The sequence below is a fragment of the Dendrobates tinctorius genome, unplaced genomic scaffold, assembly GCF_039654945.1.
Source record: "Dendrobates tinctorius isolate UK_male_01 unplaced genomic scaffold, ASM3965494v1 ptg000143l, whole genome shotgun sequence".
Lineage (NCBI taxonomy): Eukaryota > Metazoa > Chordata > Amphibia > Anura > Dendrobatidae > Dendrobates > Dendrobates tinctorius.
Genome location: NW_027361810.1, coordinates 46189188 through 46216332, shown reverse-complemented (window position 1 = coordinate 46216332; position 27145 = coordinate 46189188). Strand labels below are relative to the sequence as shown.

The 27145-nt window shown below is 40.9% G+C and overlaps 1 protein-coding gene across 4 annotated transcripts in view; it reads left to right on the top strand.

Moving 5' to 3' along the window:
• Positions 1 to 27145, top strand: part of LOC141049432 (dynein axonemal heavy chain 11-like) — a 164519-nt gene that overhangs the window by 38112 nt on the left and 99262 nt on the right. For all 4 annotated transcript variants that reach the window (XM_073545908.1, XM_073545907.1, XM_073545909.1 and 1 more), the window contains 5 exons: positions 1554 to 1688; positions 12419 to 12592; positions 13035 to 13270; positions 14778 to 14900; positions 24428 to 24632. In XM_073545908.1, coding sequence (XP_073402009.1) covers positions 1554 to 1688; positions 12419 to 12592; positions 13035 to 13270; positions 14778 to 14900; positions 24428 to 24632 — 873 coding nt within the window. The remainder of the gene's footprint in view (positions 1 to 1553; positions 1689 to 12418; positions 12593 to 13034; positions 13271 to 14777; positions 14901 to 24427; positions 24633 to 27145) is intronic.

Sequence of the window (27145 nt, the reverse complement as noted above, 5' to 3'; positions counted from 1 at the left end):
ACTGTTACAAGTGGAATCTGTCTCCGTCTCGTCTTTGCCTTGTCTGGTAAGCAGCGGTCCACCCCCCATCCCCAGCCCCTACCACATCGGCACGATACCCTGCACAAACTTCCTGTGTCTCTAACAGCAGCAATCCAAGATGAGCCCCGATCGCTGCTATTAACATCCTAAATGCCACTGCCAATCACTAACTGCAGTAGTTAAAGTGCACTGTCCCAGGGGGTGCATCATTTTGTGCACGCAGTTCCTCTCCACAATGCGATTGCGGGATGACGATGATTGGCATGTGTTTTTTTTTTTTACCCCATCTGTGCAGAACATGATGTAGGAGCAGATATCCTGATTCCAGTGATGTGTTAATTACTGGGCTGCTTGCTGTCATTTTGATAAAAAACACAATTTTATCTGCTGCAGATCTAGCAGTTCTCTGAATGCTGAGCTCTGTGTAACTCCACCCACACCACTTATTAGCAGCTTTCTGTGTTCCCTGTGCATAGACAGAAAACTACCAATAGGTAGTGGGGGTGAGGTTATACAGAACTCATGAATATGCAGGACTACATGGCAGCAGGTTTACTAGTCCTCTAATGATAATCTGCTGATACAACTGTGATTTTATCAAAAGTATATTAAGCAGCCCAGTAAGTGACACATAACTGGAATCAGGGTCTCTGTCTCTACATTATGCTGCTCTCAGATTAGGTGGGAAAAACCTAGTAACAGATTCCATTTAAAGGCGCTATTTTATCGCAACACAATACACAATAAAATGAAACTGGTAAAAGTGAGCAACAGATTGCCACGGGTGCTACGGCCCTTTAAACAAATTCTGTTATTTCTAGAAGTATTCACCAATGTGGATGTGTATGGGAACTTCACAGACTCGGTACAAACTACGCTATTGAGGAGTGGATGGTTGGATAAAAAAAATCATTTATAATGCATCCCTACAAACAATTATGTTGACAGAAGTATAACAGAGTCACAGGTACCGGGACGGCTCTCACCTATAGTGAGTGTTTTATATGTTGGACCAAGTTGAATGTGTACATTAATTGGAGCTTTGTAGATCTTAATATGGTCAGCTTTAAAGAAACAAATATAATATTTAAAAGGAATTTGTCAAGCCATTTTTTCATATTAGCATGGAAGTGCTTTGGGGGTGTGGTTGAAGCACTCAGTGTATGGACACGCCCCAAGTGAACTTCCAGTTTAATTTACATGTGACTTCAAAGCCCAATTGCTTCCAACCGGACACGCATCATTTATGTTGTTGTTCTAAAACCTATACAGTAATATCAGTAGTTTGATTAGTAAAAATCCCTTTAAACACATACTTATTAATATCCTTAAAAAAAAGTCACTAGCATAACTTTGTAGAAATGTGACCCGTGGCATCCTTTTATGCATAGCAAGCATTTTCTTGCCCTTTGTTCGGGTCTGTTGAATAACATCGTAATGCGCATTTGTAATAGTTAATAACCTAGTTTTTCTATTCATTATTTTATAAAGTTTTTTTGAAATTGAGACATTTTCCTTTTTATCATTTAAAGGAACTAGACACCAACTTGGCCGCCTTAACAGCTGCCTTCGAAAAAGCCACTGCCGAGAAAATCCGCTGTCAAGAGGAAGTGAATAGAACTAACAAGACCATTGAGCTGGCCAACAGATTAGTGAAAGGTCTGGAGGTGAGGTCCTACAGGGCAGGCTAATGAAGCAACCTACAGAAAGTACTTCTTTGTTATACACTACTGATCTGGCAATAACAGAGACACTTAGCCGGGAAACTGATGAGCTGAAAGGAATTATATCATTATCATGTATTTATTTTCATGGGAGAAACGTATTTCTGACCTTTTCTGTATTTTCAGCACTTCTTTTTTGAGCTTCAGCGGGAACATGAAACGATGAACCTAAACCAGAGGCCATAAATTTTGGAATATTAAGTATTATGTATCTGCCGTAAATGTGATTAATTAAAATGCAAGGAACGCTAATATCAATAAAACAACGTTAATGGACCAGTTTGCCGGTGAAGATATTGTCACTTGGCCACTTCAATAACCCTTTATATACATCACGGTGAAATCCGTCATCGACTGCTTTTGCATTGATGGCGGTTATGAAATTATCTAGCTGATTTGGGTTAATTTGACTACTTTTTAGCAAGGAAGGATCTCTGCATGGAAAGGATTATCGGCCAGTCTTATTCAAGACATTAATCCTAATCCAGTCAATAAATTACTCAATTTCCAGCAACGTCTACTTAAAGATTAATTTGGTGAATGTTTCCTCTATGCCTGACTGCTTTGTTCATTGCGTTATTCCATGGTAACAGGATGTGATTGAATTTCATTTGCGTAACCAGATAAAAGGGAATGCCAAAGGTAAGGCAAACCCAGAGCCAAACAATCCATCTGCCTTTTATTTATTGCTTTAGGTTTGGGAGGAGAAAATTCCCAGAAGAGCAATTGTAAGGTACGGTACCGGGAAATTCGGAAAGGTCAATATTAGAGTTGAGCGATACCGTCCGATACTTCAAAGTATCGTATCGGATGGTATCGGCCGATCCTTAAAAAAAGTATCGGTATCGCCGATTCCGATACCGGAAGTCCCATTCAAGTCTATGGGACTTCCGGTATCGGAATAAGAAAAACCCTTTCCTGCCCTTGTACAGCCTCTCTGGGGTCTGTACGGGCCTTTCGGGGGGCTGTGCCGGCCTGCCAGGGGGTCTGTGCAGGCTCCGGTGGTCTGTGCCGGCCTGCCGGTGGTCTGTGCAGGCTCCAGGGGGCTGTGCCGGCCTGCCGGGGGGCTGTGCCGGCCTGCCGGTGGTCTGTGCCGGCCTGCCGGGGGGCTGTGCCGGCCTGCCGGGGGGCTGTGCCGGCCTGCCGGGGGGCTGTGCAGGCTCCGGGGGGCTGTGCCGGCCTGCCGGGGGGCTGTGCCGGCCTGCCGGTGGTCTGTGCAGGCATCGTCCGATGGGACTACAAGTCCCATCGGGCGATGCCTGCTACCATGACAGTGATTGACACATTAGCCAATGATGGGACAGTAGTAGTCCCATCATCCGGCTAATGTGTTAAATGTAAAAAAAAAAAAAAAAAAAAAAAAAATTACATGCTACATACATACAACATGCATACTACATACATGCTACATTCATACTACATACTACATACATGCTACATTCATACTACATAAATACTACATGCAACATACATACTACATATATACTACATGCATGCTACATACATACTGCATGCTACATACATACCACATATATACTACATACATACTACATGCATGCTACATGCTACATACATACTACATACATAACATATATATACTACATGCATGCTACATACATACTACATGCTACATACATACCACATACATACTACATATATACTACATGCATGCTACATACATACTACATGCTACATACATACCACATACATACTACATATATACTACATGCATGCTACATACATACTGCATGCTACATGCATGCTACATACATACTACATACATACTACATGCTACATACATACCACATATATACTACATACATACAATACATTCATACAATACATACATAGACATACAGTACATATAACATAGAGTAACATACTTACCAATACTTGTCACATTGTTCCCCGAAGCCATTGTCTTTTCCGGAATAAATATTAACATAACAAACCACAAAAATACTCACCCACGATCCGAAGCAGTCCACGAGTGTGTCCCACGACGATCTTGGGTAGAGAACTGCAGCATCAGCTGATGCTGCCGTTCTCTACGGGCTGCAGGAATCCAATGACGGAAGGTAGGTATCCTTCCGCACTGTATTCCTCCGCCACTTAAAAAAAAAAAAAAGTCCCTAGTCTCACTTTATGCCATTGCTGTGTGGGAATTTCCCACGCAGCAATGGCATAAAGTGAGACTAGGGACTTTTTTTTTTTTTAAGTGGCGGAGGAATACAGTGCGGAAGGATACCTACCTTCCGTCATTGGATTCCTGCAGCCCGTAGAGAACGGCAGCAACAGCTGATGCTGCAGTTCTCTACCCAAGATCGTCGTGGGACACACTCGTGGACTGCTTCGGATCGTGGGTGAGTATTTTTGTGGTTTGTTATGTTAATATTTATTCCGGAAAAGACAATGGCTTCGGGGAACAATGTGACAAGTATTGGTAAGTATGTTACTCTATGTTATATGTACTGTATGTCTATGTATGTATTGTATGAATGTATTGTATGTATGTAGTATATATGTGGTATGTATGTAGCATGTAGTATGTATGTAGTATGTATGTAGCATGCATGTAGCATGTAGTATGTATGTAGCATGCATGTAGTATATATGTAGTATGTATGTAGCATGCATGTAGTATATATGTAGCATGTATGTAGTATGTATGTGGTATGTATGTAGCATGTAGTATGTATGTAGCATATATGTAGTATGTATGTAGCATGTAGTATGTATGTAGTATGTATGTAGTATGTATGTGGTATGTATGTGGCATGTAGTATGTATGTAGCATGCATGTAGTATGTATGTAGTATGTATGTAGTATGTAGCATGTATGTAGTATGTATGTGGTATGTATGTAGCATGTAGTATGTATGTAGCATGCATGTAGTATATATGTAGTATGTAGTATGTATGTAGTATGTATGTGGTATGTATGTAGCATGTAGTATGTATGTAGCATGCATGTAGCATGCATGTAGTATGTATGTAGCATGCATGTAGTATGTATGTAGCATGCATGTAGTATGTATGTAGCATGCATGTAGTATGTATGTAGTATGTATGTAGCATGTATGTAGTATGTATGTAGTATATATGTAGTATGTATGTAGTATATATGTAGTATGTATGTAGCATGTAGTATGTATGTAGCATGCATGTAGTATGTATGTAGCATGTATGTAGTATGTATGTAGTATATATGTAGTATGTATGTAGCATGTAATATGTATGTAGCATGCATGTAGTATGTATGTAGTATTTTTTTTTTTTTTTTTTTTTTTTTTTTTAACATTTAACACATTAGCCGGATGATGGGACTACTACTGTCCCATCATTGGCTAATGTGTCAATCACTGTCATGGTAGCAGGCATCGCCCGATGGGACTTGTAGTCCCATCGGACGATGCTTGCACAGACCCCCGGACATCAGCACAGCCCCCCGGCAGGCCGGCACAGCCCCCCGGCAGGCCGGTACAGACCCCCACAGGGTGCACAGACCACCGGCAGGCCGGCACAGCCCCCCGGCAGGCCGGTACAGACCCCCACAGGGTGCACAGACCACCGGCAGGCCGGCACAGCCCCCCGGCAGGCCGGTACAGACCCCGGGCAGTCCACACAGCCCCCCGGCAGGCCGGCACAGCCCCCCGGCAGGCCGGTACAGACCCCGGGCAGTCCACACAGCCCCCCGGCAGGCCGGCAGAGACCCCCGGAAGGCCCGAAATGACGGCGCATCATGATGCGCACACACCGCGCATCATGATGACGTCAGTCTGTCAATCAACTTTGAACTTCCGATTCCGATGCCGAATTCCGATATTGAAAAAATATCGGAAGTCGGTATCGGAATTCCGATACAGCAAGTATCGGCCGATACCCGATACTTGCGGTATCGGAATGCTCAACACTAGTCAATATTTACCAACTAGAGTTGCGCAAAAATGGCAGGCCTATAAAATAATGCACTTATTCCATATAGAAGGAGTCCTGATAAACTCTATCTGACATCCATATAATATTAACACTAGAATACAGAATATGACAAGATAATGACATTAGTAGACAGCCAGAAAAGCCAACAAATTGGGGGTAACAATACCAGCAATGCAGAGAACCATGGACCCACCACACCCGACGTGCGTTTCCCTAAGGAAAGCTTTATCCACGGGAAAGAGGAAAATATAACATATTTGCGCCATCAATTCCTCAGTAGACTATATAGATCCCCCTATAGTTTATTGTACACTCTAATTAATGTGCAGCAAAAACTACATTTTTCACTAGACGTTTCAGTGCACCAGTTGAGCGATCACGGCTATTTGAGATGCATGCAGGATCTTAAACTTACCTTAGGGCATCGTCCTGCTGAATACAGTAATCTATTTTAATAGGAATGTGTTTGAACCCGTAATACAAACAGTATATAAATTATTGTGGAGTCTCACAATGTGCGTGTTCATTGCAGCCTTGTTACGTTGGGTGCAAATGGTTGCAGCTCAGTATCACAGAACTGCCCTCATATATCAAAAACTTAAAAAAAATGAAATAAAAAGTTGGAATAAAAGTGCTTTTAAAGTCACACGAATGCTCACATTTGGCACCTATCCCAATGCACCGTGTAGCTCAGGTTTAAGCTGGGTGGTGAGAGTATGTATTATAGAGATCATATAGGCCAGGAGCGTTACTAGGGTCAAAAAAGATCAGGCCAAGCACAAAGGCATATTTTGTATCTTCCCCAACGCCTTAAGAAAATAACACCAGAGATAACACAGTGATAGCTCTCTGTGTACAAATAATGTGGTAGATGTTACCTGCAGTCCTATGCAACACCACAGATAACAAAAATAATGTAAATATTACCAGTAGGCTTATGTAACACTATAGACACCATGTCCGGTGGCACTGACACGTGGCAATACTGGTCTGCTTAATAGAAATGCCACTGTCTGCTAGGGAAAGCAAGTCTTCTGCAGTCTTGCTGCTACTCAAGCCAGTCTACCGTGACTTAAGGCCCCGTTACTCATAACGATGTCCCAGCGATCCCACCAACGATCCGACATGATGGGATCGCTGGGACATCGTTAGGCTGATCGCTGGTGAGCTGTCACAAGACAGCCCCTCCAGCGATCAGGACCAGCAACACTGGACGTTGGTTTCTAATATAAACATCGGGTATCCAGGAGCTACGGCTCCTGGATACCCGATGTTTACATTAGAAACCAGCGTCGTTGATCAATGGTGTCTCACTGCCACAGGCAGCGATGCATGCTGGGCAGCGGGAGACCAGCGATAAAAAAACGTCCCAGGCCGATAGAGCACGATCAGCGATACCCGGCGGGGGGGTGATCGCTGATCCCCATCACACAGCAATCTCGCTGGCGAGATCGCTGTAGCGTCACCAAATCAGCGATCTCGCTAGCGAGATCGCTGTGTGTGACGGGGCCTTTATGCTTCTCCTGAGTCCTCCAGAAAAATTAGAAATACGTAACTACAGCATCCTATTGATTGACTACTATGACTGTGGCACTGTATAAGTTGGCAATCTTTGCTGAGGAAACTGTATTTAGGAGCACTATTCATGGGTCTCTGGGACACAATGGATGTCAAGTCTCTTGTTTGGTAATTTTTAATTGTTTATGGGGCTGTTGATACACTTGAGTGCTGTGCTTAACTTCCTCCAGCAATCCCACAGACAAAGAATGGAGTGGAAGTTGAGCATACACACCACTGCTCAATTCCAGACCATCCTCTGTCGGCACCAGCACTCAGGATCCAAAATCCTGTTCTTGGGATCATTGGTAGGCCAATAGGTCGATACCCAGCCATCAGTAAGTTACCCCCTATCCAAAGAATGGTGGATAACTTACTATTTTAGGAATAATCCTTTAAATGGGTTGTCTGGTTCTGTAATATCGATGACCTGACTTTAGGGTAGGTCATCAATATCAGATTGGTTGGGACGTAACACCCCCCAACAATCTGCTGTTATAAACACTCTTAAATTGGAGTTGAAGCACTTGGCAGTGGCTGATAATAGCCTATTTGTGGAGGTGATGAGTATCAAAGCCTCACCAATCTAATATTGATGATCTATGCAATGGATAGGTCATCAATGTTATCATATGACCAGACAACTCCTTTAACCCCAAACCTGTTTTCACCTTCATGACCAGACTAAATTTTACAATTCTGATGTCATTTTATGTGGCATATCCAGGGGGGTGGCATGTGGGGCATCTTTACTGGGCACAGCCGGCAGGGAGACACCATCAGGACGCCTGACACAGTGGTCCGAGATGTCTCACCGGCGGCGGCATTTTGCCGCCCCCCGGAACTTGGAGTCAAGCTGACTGCCAGTTCAGATAATGCAGAGCGCTGGCTCCCAATGTTCAATTGTACTCGCGTCATCAGGTGGAACATTCCCTATAATGTGGCGGATGGAGACACTGTGGATGCCATAGAACCTGTGATCCTACGGTGTCCGTCTTTTTAGGATTGCATAAAAGTGCCATCAGCCACAGTTTTGTGCACTGCTGAACAGAGGCCAGACAGAGTCCATAGTAACGCTACAGCCTCATTATTAGTGAATGGATTCCTCAGGGTATCATCTGAATCACGTCTCTCAGAGATTTAGATGGAAACATCAATGTAAGTCCTCAGCGTAGAGTGCAGGATAAATGTGAACCAAAATGTTATAGAAAAATACAGTACATACTGTGATAAAGATGTGACAGTCATATAATATCATATGTGACATAATACCTATTAGTTACCAGCTTTTGGCAATGTTTTAAGCACATACTTAGACACTGATTGTTAATACAAGTGGTTTTGATACTTAATATGAACACAAAGTATTATTTTAATGTTACATTTAGCTTGTATGGCTTCTTAAGAATTTATTGAAGGTGACATTTATTATAGCTTTTGACAGTTCTGTGGAAAAGCTCCATTATAAAATCTACTTATAACAACATCAGCTTTTATATATGACTGGGATCAATGGTTATTGTTAATAATAAATTGCTAGTAAATAAAGGAATCTCAGATTATAGTATCAATGACAGTATTGTTATTAATAATAATGCTATTTTGAAATGTAAATATCTTATGCCTCCATTATTTAATTTCTTCTTGCTTGATCAAATATTGTTTTTTTATTGAGCACAGTAGACATAGACCTGATCAAGTACTGGTTATATAATGCATTGACTTAGATTAAAGGGATTGTCCACTTTATGCTTATTTTAACAAATGTGCTAAGTGATGGATTTAGCGTTGCTTATTAATATAAAAGTCTTACATGTTCTCATTTGTGAAGCATCTCCCACTTGTTGGTACAGCCTGTATTACAGACAGCACACCTCTCCCGTTATCAAAAATGACCATTAATAGAGGAGCAGACCTGTCTAGCAATATCTTCCAATTGGAAAACAGCTTTTCCATTTCCAGTTTTTTCATTGGTGGAGGATAATGGACAGATGTGGTCACATGTTCCCCCTGTCAGTGGTTATTAGTAGAACTGTGCAGTCAGTGACGAAGGAGGAGGAGAACCTGTAACACTTATATATTAGTAACTACCACAAAATAACGTCCCTAACACAATTGTTTAAAGAAAAGGTGATTAAGTTGTAACTCTTGTAATAATAATAATAATAATTTTATTTATATAGCGCCAACATATTCTGTAGCACTTTACAATTAGTAGACTATTTACAAAATGAATCCATGCGACAGTTGGCACAGAAAGCGCCCATTGTAGGCATTCCTTGACATTTCCAGGATAGGCTACCAATGTGTGGTCAATAGGAATCAGATTCCTCCGCTCCTGAAGTTTTCTTCTTTCTGCAACTCAAACTGTGAGGGTGATCTCTTAAAGTGAGGTCTCAGCGATTGCCTGTCTGTGACCTAATAAATATGAGCCAAGTGCATGCTTAGAGGCATTACACCGAAGTCATATATACGCTACTCTCTCAGCCAGAGCTGACACAGAACTGTTTTTAGCAGTACTGAACAAAATATCATGTAACAGACATGAAAAGGACGTCGCACAACTCCTGAGAATTAGCCATTCTCTCCTTCATAAAACCCATATAGATCACACTTTGAACTCCATCATAAATGCTTGCATAGCCTGAAGCTTGTGGGCCCCAATGCAAAATCGCCAACAGGACCCCAAAATATTATAGGTTTTTAATAATATTGGACTTTTTATATGGGCCAAAAAGACTTTTTGGGTCCTTCCCCTGCTACAGGGACCATGTGTGACTGCAACCTTTGAACCCATTGCACCTCAAGGGCAGGCCATCAATGTTGGATCCTAGAAACCTGGCTTATAAATTAGTTGTCCGATGAGGAAACATATTTTAGAAATGGCAAAAAAAATGGGTAAAAATAAAAAAATAAAAGCAATATTCATCTTAACCCCCAGCACTTCCCTTCTGCCTGTCCCCCAGTCTTTACTTCTTGCTGCAACAAAACCGTCCCTACTGAGGGACATGTGATTGGCGTTGCCATAGTGGTGACCCTTTACAGTCAGTGATTGGTTGGAACAGTCACATGTTCCTGAGTAGGGACATTTGCTTTACAGCAGGAAGAAAAGAGAAAGAGTGAGCCAACAGTGATGAGGGATCGGTGAGCTGAGTATTGCTTCTTTTATTTTTTCTAACCCATCCTTAGTCTTTTTACTATCCAGCTAAGTAGGTTACGCTATAAGACTGCAGGGGAGTAACCATAAAACAGCGAATAGTTACTGCTAAAATACAAATTTAGATTATTATGGACAAGACGAACATCTAAGCACAGACTAAAATCTCCATCTTGCATTATATCCTAGAGAGATGGCATCTACACTTATTGCAACTATCTATAAAATATGAGATTACAAAAATTCTACATATCGGCCCAATTTCATTTGTAAAATTTAATCAAAGGATTTACCTTGACGTTAAATTGTTCAGAAACCGATTGTCTGACTCTTACAACTCCACCTCTAGTGGTAGACGGCACCGCATCGCTCGCAGCAAAGCTGCTCCTTCAAGGTGCTCGCTGTCAGGCCATAGATCATAGTAATCTGGTAATTGATGCGTCAGGTAGGAAACAGTGTTACATTCTACTAGTCATTTGTTGGCTCATTGCTCCTTTGTTATGTGAAGCTGTAGCACTGTACTGATACGTTCTCTACGGAAAATCATAAACTACATAGAAGCTCGGCCTCTGGGTAATTAGTAATGATTATATCCCCATATATCCGAAGAAAAGCACAACACCTTATTATCAGAACAACTATCGCCATCCTTCAGAACCCAAAAAGTACCATAAGTCAAAAAGTATACTCTAAAATAATAATACCCTAGCATACCATATAGTGTTATATGTTTGGTTTTCTCTTATTAGAATACCCTTCTTTGGTAATGATAGAATATGTATAATACCCTACACAGCTATAAGGAAGGACAAATTCTATGCTCTTGCCTTGCAAAACCCTTAGAAGTCTGAAGCTGCACTGAAGGCGTATTCACACATTACCGTCACTGGTGGAATTTTTGCACAATTATGGCACATGCTGATATTTTTGCCACAGTTTTTGCCGAGCTTGTGTGCAAATAGCAGCAAAATCGTCAATATGGCCACAAACGCTTACAGAGAACCTCTCGCTGTCTTCGGCGAGTTTTAGGGTAAGTGTGCATTAGTTTTTTTTCAAGTGGATTCCACCTGGAACCTGCCTGAAAAAGCTCCCCAAAACCACCACAGTGCAGATGCTCAATTTTGTGTTACTTCTATTAACCACTTCAGGGTTTGGAAATAGTAAAAAAAATAAGTAACATGTACATTCCTCGAGTGGCTTCTGCTAGTTAGGTGCTCACTACCATTGTGGAAAATGCAGGCAAAAAACATCAGGGACAGAGCCTCTACTATTATGCTTTGCTTATATAGCGCCATCATATTCTGCTATTTTGCAGCGCTTTACAGACATTACCGTCACTATCCCAATCGGGTCTCACAATCTAAATTCCCTATCAGTATGTCTTGGAGTGTGGGAGGAACCCGGAGGAAACCCACGCAAACGCGGGGAAAACATACAGATTCCTTGTAAATGTTGTCCTTGGTGGGATTTGAACCCAGGACCCCAGCGCTGCAAAGCAACAGCGCTAACCACTGAGCTACCCCTGCTAAAATGACAGCAAAGTTGCCTGTGAAGGTTGCGTGTTCCTGAAGCAGCTTTGCCACCAGAAAAAAGATGTCATGTAAGCATACCCACTAGAGTATGTGCCCACTGAGTTATTCAAGTTTTTGGAGCAGAAACTCACCGAATCATCCTCAAAAACTTTGGCTTAGTTTCCGCTCCAAAAAATCAGTAAATATTCAGTGTGCACATACCGTTACTTTGGACAAGCGGTCCAGAGAACCAAGGCTATCATGGTAATCATTGTGCTACCAGATCCCCTCTAAACTTATATAAGGGTGGGTATACTTGTTTCTTAAAAGTTTACAGGTTTTAGAACTATATATATATTGAAAATATGTCTGCTTTTGCCCAAAGGATGTTGCTGGTATTGCAGCGCAGTTAAAGTGAATTGGGTCGAGCTGTATATATACAGAATATGTTTTTTTTGCAACACCCCCTTTAAGTCAGGTCGTTAACAATGGAATATTTTTGTTTGCAGTCAGAAAACGTCCGATGGGCTCAGTCTGTTGCTTTATACCGTAAGCAGGAGCAAACACTGTGCGGAGATATCCTGCTCACAGCGGCCTTCATCTCGTATGCCGGCTCATTTTCCAAGAAGTATCGTTATGAACTTGTAGAACATTTGTGGATGCCATACCTACGAACTCAGAAAGTGAGATTTTTGTGTTGTTAGGAACCGTTTGCTTAATGAAACTTAGAAGAGTGAAATTTAGACTAGGACTACACGGCAACAAGTGTTGTAAGACATTGTGACCTTCACATTGTGTCTTGTCTTGATTTAATTATGAAATCTGGTGACAAATTTGCTTTAAGATCTGGAGCAAGAAATATAATGACATACTATATATATTGTGCTTTTATATTTTCATTATAAGATGGTATTGAAAAATCAAAGCAAGTCTGTGTACGCTGGGAGGCACTCTATTCTATAGCAGATAAGATTTAAAAATATGAACTCACAATTGCTTTACTAATGCTGGATTTTTTTAGTTACGGTGATGTTTCTTCTGCTTTTTTTCATAAGGTTTTTGCTAGCAGGCAATGTTTCACTGCTTTTGACCAGTTTTGCTCACTTAGTTTGCCGTCTATTTTAGGTTCTTATTCCAATGACAGAAGGACTTGATCCTATTTGTATGTTGACTGATGATGCAACTACAGCAAAATGGAACAACGAGGGACTGCCCAGTGATAAAATGTCTATTCAGAATGGTACCATATTATCAAACTGTGAACGATGGCCGCTAATGATTGACCCCCAACTTCAAGGCATCAAGTGGATTAAAAGCAGATATGGATCCAGGTTGAAAGTAATTCATCTAGGCCAGAAAGGGTAATAATCTTAAAAATAGAGCTCAGCATACTATATTATATTTATAACATGGAAATATTGCAAATTGCATGACAATTGGGGCCCAAAATCAATAATAAATACCCCCTGTGTGTTTGGGGTTCTGCAAAGCAAACACAATAACCTTACATTTTTAAATGTACATCTTCACTCAGATTTTTGTTTCATGGTTTATTTGTTTCCTAAAATGTAAAGTTAATAAACTTTCCATCATTCAATTTTGTCTAACATTTTGCTGTAACTGAGTGTCTGTAAGGCTGGTTTCACACTTGCGTTGAGGAGGGCTGCGGATGGCTGCCTACTTCCTCCTTTCTTCCTCCCTGAGGCTCCGCCTGTGCTCCGCCTACTGCCAAATGCGTCCTACGTTTCCCTGCATACCTATCTTTAACATTAGGTACGAAGGAACATGCGTTGTATGCGGATACGTCCGCATGAAGCAATTTGACCTTCAGGGGTTCTTCAGGGAGGAAGAAAGGAGGAAGTAGGCAGCCATCTGCAGTTCTCCTCAACGCAAGTGTGAAACAAGTCTAATTCCTTTATCTAGCTGTGTGATCTGCAAAAACGTTACAAATCTTTCAGTACTCCTGTTCCTGGTTCTGACAGCTTTCTCTGCTCTCCCACTCCCTTCTCTCATTTATTTGGCATAACAGCAGAGAGGATGTAGAAGCATTTGTACACAGATCTCAAGAAAAAAGAGGGGAAAAATGACCCACAGTCTCAAGAAGAGCAGAGAAATCAGGCTGCAGAAAAGGAGATAGCAAGATAAAAAATAAGAGCAGAATAGACCACAGCCACCTAGAAAATACAGACCTATCATCCAGCCTATATTACTGGGAGAAACACTCCCACAAGAGAAAAAAAAGTGTAAAATTGCATTAGGCTGTGTTACGACTACAGGTGGCGCATGTGGATTTGTGGACCCACTGTGCCACAGGGGCGGGTCTGCCTAGGAAGGGGCGTAGCTAAGCGGCTACCTGTGTTCACTGGAGCTATCAATGGTGGGGACAGACTGAGCTGCAGTTAGCAGCCAGGTACCACTCCTAGGCAGGCGCTGGTACTGCAGCTGCTGGCCCCAAGGGTTAGGTTCAATGACATGGGCAAGGGCTATGTACAGGTCTAAGATACTGAATCAGGGACTGGCAACATATGGACTGGGGAACAATTTTCAGGCACTGGCTGCACCGAGACCAGGATACTTTAGATTCAGGATAGACTGCACCAGGACCAGGGAACAACCTTCAGGCACTGGCCGTAATGAAACCAGGGATTCAGGTTCAGGACACTGGCCACACCGGAACCAGGGGACAACGTTCAGGAAATGGCTGCACTGGCACCAGGGATTTGGGTTCAGAACACTGGCCACACTCGAACCAGGGGACCTCACATCTGCACTGGTAGAACACTACCTAATGACTAAATTTGTTGCTTTACGACTCTCCATGACTATGTAATTAGTAGCTTAGAATTTTTTTGTTAATTTCTTCTACAGATACGTAGATGTCATAGAACAAGCAGTTGTGGCTGGTGACCCAGTTCTGATAGAAAATTTGGAAGAATCTATTGACCCTGTGCTTGACCCACTACTTGGGCGACATACGCTTAAAAAGGGAAGGTAATAATTATTTTTCTGAAAACCAGAATATAATTTGATATTATGTCACTACTGTTGCAGCTACAGAAATTATGTATCCCTTTGAGAAAAATGGTCTCACACCAAGGTCTAATACCGGAGAAGCTTGTAGATGCGAGGGGAAGCAGTTTACACACAGTGTGAACTATAGACAAACTGCACCCGCCTCATTAAGGTGGACATTCCCTCTGTGTCCGCTGTCAGAGTAGTTAATAAATGCAATTATATTAATACTTGGAATAATGTAACTAAAACATCTTCAAGGGAGAATGATATATGTTGTCTAACATACTGAACTCGCCTAGTCCCTTTTGATTAATATATCATCTGTGTCTGACCTTGAGTAGGTCACAGTATTCTTAAAAGTCTAAAATGACATTGCAAATGGCACAGTAAATACTGAGTATAAGGGACTGTTCATGGAGGTGATCTATAATTTTTTCTGTTGGAACATTCTCTGTATTTCTTAAAAAAACTCTCCAGCATTTTTTTTTTTTTTTTACTGCTGAAGTCATATAAGTTCCCAGCCCCTGCTCTTATAGTTTCCAGCCACCGTCTTAACCTTCTATCAGCACCTCTCTGGTTGGTCTTCAGCAGTTTGTGACCTGCCAGATTGCTCCAGTGTTTGCCGGAGGTCACTTTTCAATATAAGTCTATGAGAGTCTTGTTATGGCTCTTATACACTTGTATTGAGAGCTTGTAACCTTTACCTCTGACTTTCGGTCGGCCAGAAGTTACAGTCACAAGATGTCAGAATGGGACTGGTGTGGCGCCAATAAACGGTAACAACGGTAGTGGGTAAGTACAGTTGTGCTCAAAAGTTTACATACCCCGGCAGAATTTTGTCTTTCTTGGCCTTTTTTCAGAGAATATGAATAATGACACCAAACTCTTTTTCAACTCATGGTTAGTGGTTGGGTGAAGCCATTTATTGTCAAACTACTGCGTTTACTCTTTTTTTAATCATAATGACAACCCAAAACATCCAAATGACCCTGATCAAAAGTTCACATACACTGGTGATTTTGGCCTGATAACATGCATAGAAGTTGACACAAATGGGTTTGAATGGCTACTAAAGGTAACATCCTCACCTGTAACCTGTTTGCTTGTAATCAGTGTGTGTGCATAAAAGCTGAGTGAATTTCTGGGATCCAGACAGACTCTTGCATCTTTCATCCGGCCACTGACGTTTCTGTTTTGTGAGTCATGGGGAAAGCAAAAGAATTGTCAACGGATCTACGGGAAAAGGTAGTTGAACTGTATAAAGCAGGAAAGGGATACAAAAAGATATCCAAGGAATTAATAATGCCAGTCAAAAGCATCCAAACTGTGATTAACAAATGGAAAATCAGGGGCTCTGTAAAAACAAAACCATATTCAGGTAGACCAACAAATTTTGTCCACAACTGCCAGGAAAATTGTTCAGGATGCAAAGAAAAACCCACAAATAACATCAGCTGAGGACTCACTGAAAACTAGTGGTGTGGCTGTTTCAAGATGCACAATAAGGAGGCACTTGAAGAAAAATGGGCTGCATGGTCGAGTCACCAGAAGAAAGCCATTACTGCGCAAATGCCACAAAGTATCTCTCCTACTGTCAGAGACACCACACTACACTCGCTGACAGAGCCAGTGCGCATGTCCTGAGTACAGAAACAGTGCTAAAAGATACATGTGGAGCAGGGCAGCAGAGGTGACAATGCGTGCTTCAAACTATTAGTGTCAGGGTCCAGTCAGCGCCGGAAAGTAAAGAGGCACAGGACCTGCGGATACTGAAGTTAGCAAGCTGGCACAGGACCTATGGTCAGGTGACTGCAGGGGGGCGGGGCTTAGCGTCCTGCTTACAGATATGACAGGACACCATACAACAACTCAGAGTCAGGCAAAACAGAGGTCACAACAGTACAGGCAAACGAGGCACAGGAGGGACAAACAGATGGGTAGTCAGACAAAGCCAAAGGTCAGACACAAAATGGCGACGTGGTACCAAGGGGACGAGCAGAGAGAAGTCGGGTCACAAACAGAGAGTCATACACGAGTGGTAGCGCAGTACAAGAGGGGCAGGCAGAACTCGTAACAGGGACAGAACAGGATCAAAACCAAACAAGCAAGCAAGATATCAGGCACAAGGCACACGTACGCACAAGGTCAACTAACTCAGCCGAGGGCAGGAGTATAACTGACACCGGACCTAGGTCCAGTGAGCATTAAATAGTCGCCCTTTGCCAGAGAGAGGCAGAACAATTAACCCCCAGTCTGATCAGGACGGGTGAAAGCGAAACCCCGTCCTGGATCATGACACCTACAATACACAAAACAGCACAGAGACAAGCCTCAAAACTTCTCGAACAAGGTAATTTGGAGTGATGAGACCAAAATTGAGCTTTCTGGCCACAACCATAAACGTTACATTTGGAAAGAGGTCAAAAAGGCCTATGATAAAACACACCATTCCTACTGTAAAGCATGGAGGTAGATCGCTGATGTTTTGGGGATGTGTGAGCTTCAAAGTCACAGGAAACTTGATCGAAGTTGAACAAAAGATGAATGCATCACGTTATCAGCAAATACCGGATGCAAATTTGCAATCATCAGCCTGGAGGCTGCACATGGGATGTACTTGGACATTCCAACATAGAATCATAGAATCGTAGAGTTGGAAGGGACCTCCTGGGCAATCTGGTACAACCCCCTGCTCAAAGCAGGATTCGCTAAATCATCCCAGACAGATGTCTGTCCAGCCTCTGTTTGAAGACTTCTATTGAAGGAGCACTCACCACCTCTCGTGGCAGCCTGTTCCACTCATTGATCACTCTTACTGTCAAAAAGTTTTTTCTAATATCTTATCTGTATCTCCTCCCATTCAGTTTCATCCCATTGCTTCTAGTCTTTCCTTGTGCAAATGAGAATAAAGATGATCCTTCTACAATGTGACAGCCCTTGAGATATTTGTAGACAGCTATTAAGTCTCCTCTCAGTCTTCTCTTCTGCAAGCTAAACATTCCCAAATCCTGCAACCTTTCCTCATAAGACAGGGTTTGCAGACCGGTCACCATTCTGGTCGCTCTTTTCTGAACTTGCTCCAGTTTGTTGATGTCTTTTTTAAAATATGGCGCCCAAAACTGGACACAGTATTCCAGATGAGGTCTGACCAAAGAGGTGTAGAAGGCAATAATGACTTCACATGGTCTAGACTGTATGCTTCTTTTAATACATCCTAGAATTGCATTTGCCTTTTTTGCTGCTGCATCACACTGTTGACTCATATTCAGTCTCTGATCTAATAGTATACCCAAGTCTTTTTCACATGTGCTGTTGCTTAGCCCTATTCCTCCCATTCTGTATTTGCTTTTTTCATTTTTATTGCCCAGATGTACTACTTTGCATTTTTCCCTGTTAAAAATCATTCTGTTAGCTGCTGCCCACTGCTTCAGTTTATTTATATATTTTTGAATCCTCTCTCTCTTCTCTAGTATTAGCTATCCCTCCTAGCTTTGTGTCATCGGCAAATTTAATCAGTTTACCCTCAATTCCTTCATCTAAATCATTGATAAAGATGTTGAGCAATACAGGGCCCAGGACAGAGCCCTGTGGTACCCCACTTCAGACATTCTTCCAACTGGATGTGCAGCCATTTACGACCACTCTTTGGGTCCGATCACTAAGCCAGTTATGAATCCACCTAACAGTTGCCTTGTCCATTCCATACTTAGCCATTTTTTCAATAAGGATTGTGTGAGATACTTTGTCAAATGCTTTGCTGAAGTCAAGATATACTATATCTACAGCATTTCCCTGATCCACCCAATCAGTGATTCTGTCATAGAAGGAAATTAAGTTAGTCTGACATGACTTATTAGTTACAAACCCATGCTTAATTACTTCATTCTTGTCCAGGTACTTACATACATGTTGTTTAATAATTTGTTCAAAGATCTTTCCTGGTATAGAAGTCAGACTCACCGGCCTATAGTTGCCTGGGTCCACCTTCTTCCCCTTTTTGAAGATAGGAACAACATTTGCTCTTCTCCAGTCTTCTGGGACTTCTCCTGTTTTCCAAGAATTTTCAAAGATTATGGACAGGGGTTCAAAAATTTCTTCTGCTATCTCCTTCAGTACTCTGGGGTGTAATTCATCTGGACCTGGAGACTTTGAATTCATTTAGGTTAGCTAAGTGTTTCCGTATTATCTTTCTGTTCATAGATATCCTGGATTCTTCTATTCCCTTAATAGGACAGTGAAGAACAGTTGATGTTACATTTCCTTTCTGAGAGAAAACAGATGCAAAATAGGAATTTAAAAGTTCAGCCTTCTGAGCATCCTGTCTTACCATTTCATCATTTTCATCTTGTAAAAATCCTATAGCATCTTTTACTTTTCTTTTACTTTTGATATATCCCCAAAATCCATTATTTATTATGACAAAGATCCAAAATACAAGGCCAAGTCGATATGTCATTGGCTCCAGCAGAACAAAGTGAAGGTCCTGGAGTGGCCATCTCAGTCTCCTGACCTCAATATTATTGAGCCACTCTGGGGAGATCTCAAGCGTGCAGTTCATGCTAGACAGCCAAGGAATTTACAGGAACTGGAGGCTTTTTGCCAAGAAGAGTGGGCAGCTTTACCATCTGAGAAAATAAAGAACCTCTTCCTCAACTACCATAAAAGACTTCAAGCTGTCATTGATGTTAGAGGGGCAATACACAGTATTAAGAAATGGGGTATGTGAACTTTTGATCAGGGTCATTTGGATGTTTTGGGTTGTCATTATGATTTAAAAAGAGAAAACACAGTAGTTTGACAATAAATGGCTTCACCCAACCACTAACCATGAGTGGAGAAAAAGTTTTGATGTTATCATTCCTATGCTCTGAAAAAAAAAGCCAAAATTCTGCCAGGGTATGTAAACTTTTGAGCACAACTGTATAAAATAAGGGTCATGAACCTTAGATTAATAGTAACACGCCAGCTCTGTAAAAGAAAAAGAAACCGCTGGAGTGGTGCTTTAAGATGAACTTACAAATCTACCCACCATTATGACAAATATGTAATGTATTTTCCTGGTAAAATGGCATACATGAAGAAGGATACATCCATATAATTACTTTCTTTGTGATGCTTAGGAATTTAAGTAGAGACATATCAGAAGATGGCATCAGACAAAACCTGTGATCAGTGCAAGGCCATCACCATTTTTTTAAATCTAGTTTTGAATTAATTTAATTAAGATACAGGTACACAGATGAAGTTCAGAAGGATCACAGTGCGAGTTATGCCAAGACAATAACGCTCCAGTAGTTTAGATGACCATTGAAAACTTTTCCACCAATCCGACAAATGGGCAGTTGTTTCAAAAGTCTTGTGTGTCACAATCCAGGAGAAAGTTTCCTCCCGCTAGGCAAGGAATATTATTGATGTCAAGCAACAATTCTCTTGATGGCGCCATTTATCAAATCAAAAAATAAACAATAGTCTTTTTGTTTTAGCTCATTCTTTTTTTAAAATTCAAGTTACTTAATAAATTATGTAGATAAATTGGAACCCGACAAATTAATCCAACTATTTCCAATGTTAGGCTGTATTCACATTTGCATTTTAGTTCCTATCGATGATGGAAACCACCAGTGCCGCGCTGACTGCACTGATCTTCAGTGGTCCTCGGGTTTCATTGGAGTGTTTAATGGAAAAAGTAGCTCTGAATAGAGACCCTTATGGCACTATTAGCATAGCCTAAAGTAAGCCCTAACCCCTTCTTCATCCAGTTTTAATGACCAATTTCTTTTTTTCTTTCTTTTTTTTTTCAATACGCAAGTCAGACAGATAATTTTAATAATTAATTATACAATAAATAATTATTTTTTGGGTAATTAAAGAGATGTTTGTCTTTTTATCTGACAAATAGGACATTCATTTTTTTTTTCTCTCAGCATTTTATTTCAATTTTTTTGGTAATATTAGACTTTTACTGTGTGGGTAAAAAAAAACAAATTACTATTTTTATCAAGTTCATACTTGTTTTCTTAATTAAGTAAAATATAAACCGCAAAAGGGAGATCTTGAGAGAGACAAATTTTGGCAAAGAAGAAACCTTTTGGTGACTTTTTTTTTTCCTGAATTTTTTTTTTGCTGAAAGTCAGAAAATATGGATACTTTAGGGTAGTTTCACATTAGCGTTTACGGCCGCCGCTAAGCCCCGCCCCCTGCTGCACCTCCTCCGGTAACTCTACCTACGGGCGCATGACGCTACATGCGTCTTGCGTCCCCTATCTTTAGCACTGGGGACGCAGGCCGAGCGCAGGTATGTGTTTGGCGGCGCATGCGTCCTTTTGATGCTGCGCCTACCAGCGCCAAACGCAACCTGTAGCAATTTGGTGCGGTCGGCGCAGCGTCAAAAGGACGCCTGCGTCGCCAAACGCATACCTGCGCTCGGCCTGCGTCCCCAGTGCGAAAGATAGGGGACGCAGGACGCCTGCAGCATCATGCGCCCATAGGTGGAGCTACCGGAGGAGGCGCGGCAGGGGGCGGGGCTTAGCGGCGGTCGTGCGCAGCCTGACACTGCGGCCGTAAACGCTAATGTGAAACTACCCTTACAGATTGCATTTTTACCTGGCATTGCTACTCACCTTTAGGACATATTTTTGGACCAATATTTATTTTTCAGGCCGCATGCTCTTTGTGTAGTGCTTACTATATGTATTCTTCCGTAGGCTTTTATTTAGGACGTCAAAAACGCATGTAAAAAATTGATTTAAAAAAAAGTCCCATGGAATAACATTTAATAGCTTTTTAAGCCAAGAAAAACTAGTTTCTTATATGTGAACGTAAACATGCATATTCCATCAATTACCATACCCATCGTATAATCTTTTAAGTCCGGTCCTATCAGTAATAAAAATGCTCTTCAGAATCCTCAAATCCTCTATAAATATTATCTTAAGAATTCTCCCACATTTATGGACTATTAGAAGTGTGTCATTTATTTTTTTACTTATAACTTGTCAATCTCCTTATCCTGGATCTGCAACCTCTCTAATCACTGTAAATGTATTTTCTTCTAATTATAACATACAAGATTCCTTCAGGTTTGGGTTTTCAGCCTATAAATAGGTGGTGTTTTTATTTCATACAATCAGCATTTCATCACTGATTGGGGTCACTTCATTATTCCCAATGTCTAATTATGCTTATCAATTACAATCATTTATTTTAATAGCACATTGCAGGTAACCCAGGCAGTCTTCTCCTTAATTACCTAAGGAAAGTGCACGTATCTTTGTGTGTGTGTCACGGTGGATGTGCGCGCTCCGTATATATATATTTTTTTTTTCTGTACTTTGCAAAATATTTGGCTTCCTTGCACAAATGCCCTATCAGACACCCCCAGATCATAACTGTAGCAGAGTCCTCTACATGCTGAGTATTGATCCAGTTGAACGCACTTGCACAGTTCAACACTACTCTGAAAGGTATGTTTAATTTCTCACTCTCTTGGGGGTATTTGATTCAAGGAGTGATTTCTTGGAGCGTTGTGACTCAGAAAATGACTACTACTTATAACATTTTGGTTGACATTCTGAATTTCAATGACTGTTGACTTCAAAACAAACACTTTGGCAGACGGGCGACACGAAAAACTTACAAGATCTACCGAATCGGTAGGAAAATAAGAAAGTATTTCTTAAGATTAGGTAACGATCAAGTATTTATCAAATGTAAATAATATATTATGGACTTTTAAGTATGGCATTTTAGGAATTGTTCTTTTCACTGTGCTAATGATAAGAATTCTGGAGACTATTGACCCTAAGTAAGCCTAAGGATATCAATTATGATCATGAATTATAGGATGAAATTGTTATTTATGCCATTCCAAAATATAAAATAGCATGAAAAATATGAAAATGTGCATGATATTTTAAAATAATACTAAATTAAAATTATTTTTTTTTATTATTTAATTTTTGACGAGACGCAGGTATTCGGACATATTTTTCGAGCACGCTGTAGACACTTGGTTAGCACATGAGCATGCTCAGATAACAACTTATCCAACTGTTTAACTGCAACTTTGATACGTAGCAACAAATTTGCACAACTCAAGATTGTGACTGTTGCCATTTTTGTGCCAGTTTGGCCCCACTGCATGAAAGTGAGAAGAATTGGGGCAGGACGTGGGTGTGACACCAAAGCTCATGTAATTTCTATCAAGCTATGGTGTTGTTTACTGTCCTGGAGTAAGATTTGTGGCATAGCACATGGAGGTGCATGCCCTTTTTCAGACATGCCTGATTGTTTAGAGGGCATATGTCTCTCAATGAATCGGGTGCCTCTGACTCCAGCATGCTCCTCATCAAGACCAGCATGAACAACACAAGTCTTGATGATTTGGGGCCATATTATTTTTCATATGTTCATAGGACAGATGTAAAAAAGAATGCCAAATCGATAGAGTTTTAACTTAACTGCGGTACTTCTAGAGTACCTACAGACTATAAATGTCTGGGTGGGCCACAGTTTACTCTGCACTGATGGTCTAAAATGTCACTGCATGGTAAAGACCTTGCAGGAGATTGTGCAGTATGGAGATGGGGAGCAGCTGTCAGACACAGCCACACAGAAGGAAAGTATGATTTATTATCATATTTGCCTCCCTGATCACTGTGTACACAACACTGAACAATTGATTGTGCAAAAAGATTATTAAGCACTGACAGTGTATCCTCCTCCAGACCCAGTAATCATGGGATTCCTGGGTGTGAGGAGAGCGGAGGAGATCCAGTCAGCTCTGCAGCTTGGAAGCTGAATTCCACCTATAACTAGGGCTGATATACCAGCCCCAGCAACAGGGGAAATCAGCAATAACAATAATGTATTAATACGTTCAAGTGCCCCCCAAAGGTTTTTTAAGACCTTATGGGGGGTACTGTCTGTAAAATAAATGAAAAAAATTAAATTAAATTAAAAAATCAAGCAAACAATAATAAGCTAAACTAAAAGAAAAAAAAAGAAAAACACTTTTTATAGCCCCGGCCCTGTCAAAAAAAAATGTCCCTTGTATGAAATAGTTTTTAGCAGCCATTTGAGGTTGTAAGAAAAAATAGAGAAGTAAACCCAAATTTCCTACTTTACTTTACATTTTTCCTCGATATCAGCAAAAAAGAGTATTTAAAAAATAGCATAAAAATTAAGCTCTATATATCTCGAAAAGGAGAAAATTATCTGAATATCAGAGTGAATTGTAAGATTGTATGTGCAATAAAATCTGAAAATGTGCTTGGTGGTCAGGAACAAGGTAAAATGTCTCAGCCCTGAACTGGGTAATATTGTCTTGTTTTTATTTATGTGGGACCAACATGTTTGGGTAATTCGCTTTATATCATGATTTTAAATATTTTTGTCTATAAATTATTACATAAATATTTTTACAATATTTATATATGGTAATTACAAAAAAAATCCATTTAGACTACAGGTTTTTTTTTATATTTTATGTTCCTAATTTTCAGATACATTCGGATCGGGGATAAAGAATGTAAATTCCATCCAAAATTTAGACTTATTCTTCATACAAAGCTTGCAAATCCCCATTACAAACCAGAAATACAGGCCCAGACAACACTAATCAATTTCACTGTAACTAGAGATGGCTTGGAAGACCAGCTCCTGGCCGATGTGGTGAATCTAGAGAGACCCGACTTGGAACATTTCAAGGTAACCGTTTTTTTAAAAATTGACAGTGACTTATTTCAAAATAATATCTCCCTATAAATTTGTTTTTGCGACACATTACATTTGCATTAAATAGTTTTTGCTATACACAACTTTAGATATTACTTTGTATATATTTTGCATACATTTTTTCCTCTAGTAATCAACTTCCTTCAGTAATTTAAATCCAGTCATGAAATTATAAAACTATAGGTGCTTCTCACAAAATTAGAATATCATCAAAAAGTTAATTTATTTCATTTCTTCAATACAAAAAGTGAAACTCATATATGATATAGAGTCATTGTCATTACACGCAGAGTGATCTATTTCATGTGTGTATTTCTGTTAATGTTGATGATTATGGCTTACAGACAATGAATACCCAAAAGTCACTATCTCAGTAAATTAGAATACTTTATAACACCAGCTTGTAAAATTATTTTAAAATCCGAAATGTTGGCCTACTGAAATGTATGTTCAGTAAATGCACTCAGTACTTGGTCGGGGCTCCTTTTGCATCAATTACTGCATCAATGCGGCGTGACAAGGAGGCGATCAGCCTGTGGCACTGCTGAGGTGCTATGGAAGCCCAGGTTGCTTTGATAGCAGCCTTCCGCTCGTCTGCATAGTTGGGTCTGGTGTCTCTCATCTTCCTCTTGACAATACTCCATAGATTCTCTATAGGGTTAAGGTCAGGTGAGTTTGCTGGCCAATCAAGCACAGTAATACTGTTTATAAACCAGGTATTGGTACTTTTGTCAGTGTGGACAGGAGCCAAGTCCTGCTGGAGAATGAAATTTCCATCCAAAAGCTTGTCGGCAGAGGGAGGCATGAAGGGCACTAAAATTTCCTGGTAGACGGCTGCGCTGACTTTGGTCTTGATAAAACACAGTGGGACCTACATCAGCAGATGACATGGCTCCCCAAACCATCATTGCTTGTGGATACTTCACAGCTGACATACTCTGTGTGCTGTGGTAGGGTCTCTGGAGGTTGTTGTGTACGTACGAGTGGTTGATGTATAAGAGAGAGAGAGACAGCTTTTTTTCTGTCTCTATGATGAGGAACATGTTTTGACTTCGGGGCGGCCTGTGGACAGGTCTCTCCTTGGTTTCTCTGGCTAAGGCTGGTTTCACACTTGCGTTTTTTTGCGCTGTTTTTAAGCGCAAAAAACAGCATGCGTTTTTTTCCCTATACTTTAACATGGGTGCGCATACACATGTGTTTGTACGCGTTTGTATGCTCATGCGTTTTTTTTGTAGTGTGCACTCGGGCGCACAAAATGCATCCTGTTGCATTTTTTGTGCGTCCGACTTGCCCCCCAAAAAACGCATGCGCACGCAATGCATTTTTTTTTTACAGCAAAACACCCATTATAGTCTATTGGTGCGCATACGTGCACATTGTAATCCGCACGTATGCGCAAAAAAAGCATGCGTTTTTTTTAAAAAAAGCACCAAAACCCGCAAAAAAACACACACAAACGCATGATGCGCTTTTTTCATGCGTTTGTGTGCGCAAAAAACATGCAGCAAAAAAACGCAAGTGTGAAAGTAGCCTTAGAGCAGGAAGATAAGACTCTGTCTACATTCCCGCCCTGGAGCACAAGCATCTCATTAACTGAAAACTTCTAAGGCTGGAGTCACACTAACCTGCGCAAAATACAGTCAGTATTTTACATGCGTAATACGGATGACAGACCCCTAAACAGTGCTCCGTATGTCATCCGTAATCAAGGTGTGGTCGCGTATTTTGCGCATGTCTGCATCCGTATGTAATCCGTATGGCATCCGTATGGTGGGATTTTCTCGCAGGCTTGCAAAATGGACATAATGGATCCCTATGACAGTTTTAATAAAGAAACCAAAGAATAGATATAGACACATAGAATGCATATATATATATATATATATATATATATTCTATGTGTCTATATCTATTCTTTCCTTTCTTTATTAAAACTGTCAGTGTGAGTTTACTGTATAGCCACTGAATTGCCGGCTTTGATAAAAGACCCGGTGTAAAACCCGTATTTCTCGCAAGTCACACGTGTGGTCCGTGTGTAATCCGTATTTTTTGCGCACCCATAGACTTGCATTGGTGTATTACGGGCGTAGTACGCTGACAATCGCAGCATGCTGCGATTGGCACGGAGCGTAGGATACTGAGGAGAAATATACGGCTGGTGCGAGGGACCCCATAGAAAATCATTTGTCCGTGTGTAATGCGTGCTTTTTGCGCCTCTCACTCTCCCGTATTCCTCGCCAGTGTGACTCCGGCCTAACACTGATTACACAAGAACCACATGACAGATTTCTTCACCCCAAGTATCATTTTAATCACTGTAACATCGCCAACATGACAATGCTTGTAGTTTACTTAGCAAAATCCTGCTGACAGGATCATTTTAAAAAATTTAAAAAGAATGTTCAGTTCAGATCAAAGAAAAGGTCATTATGAAGTGAGGGGGAGAAGGTGAGCTATGACATTATCAATTGTGAATGGTGGATCTA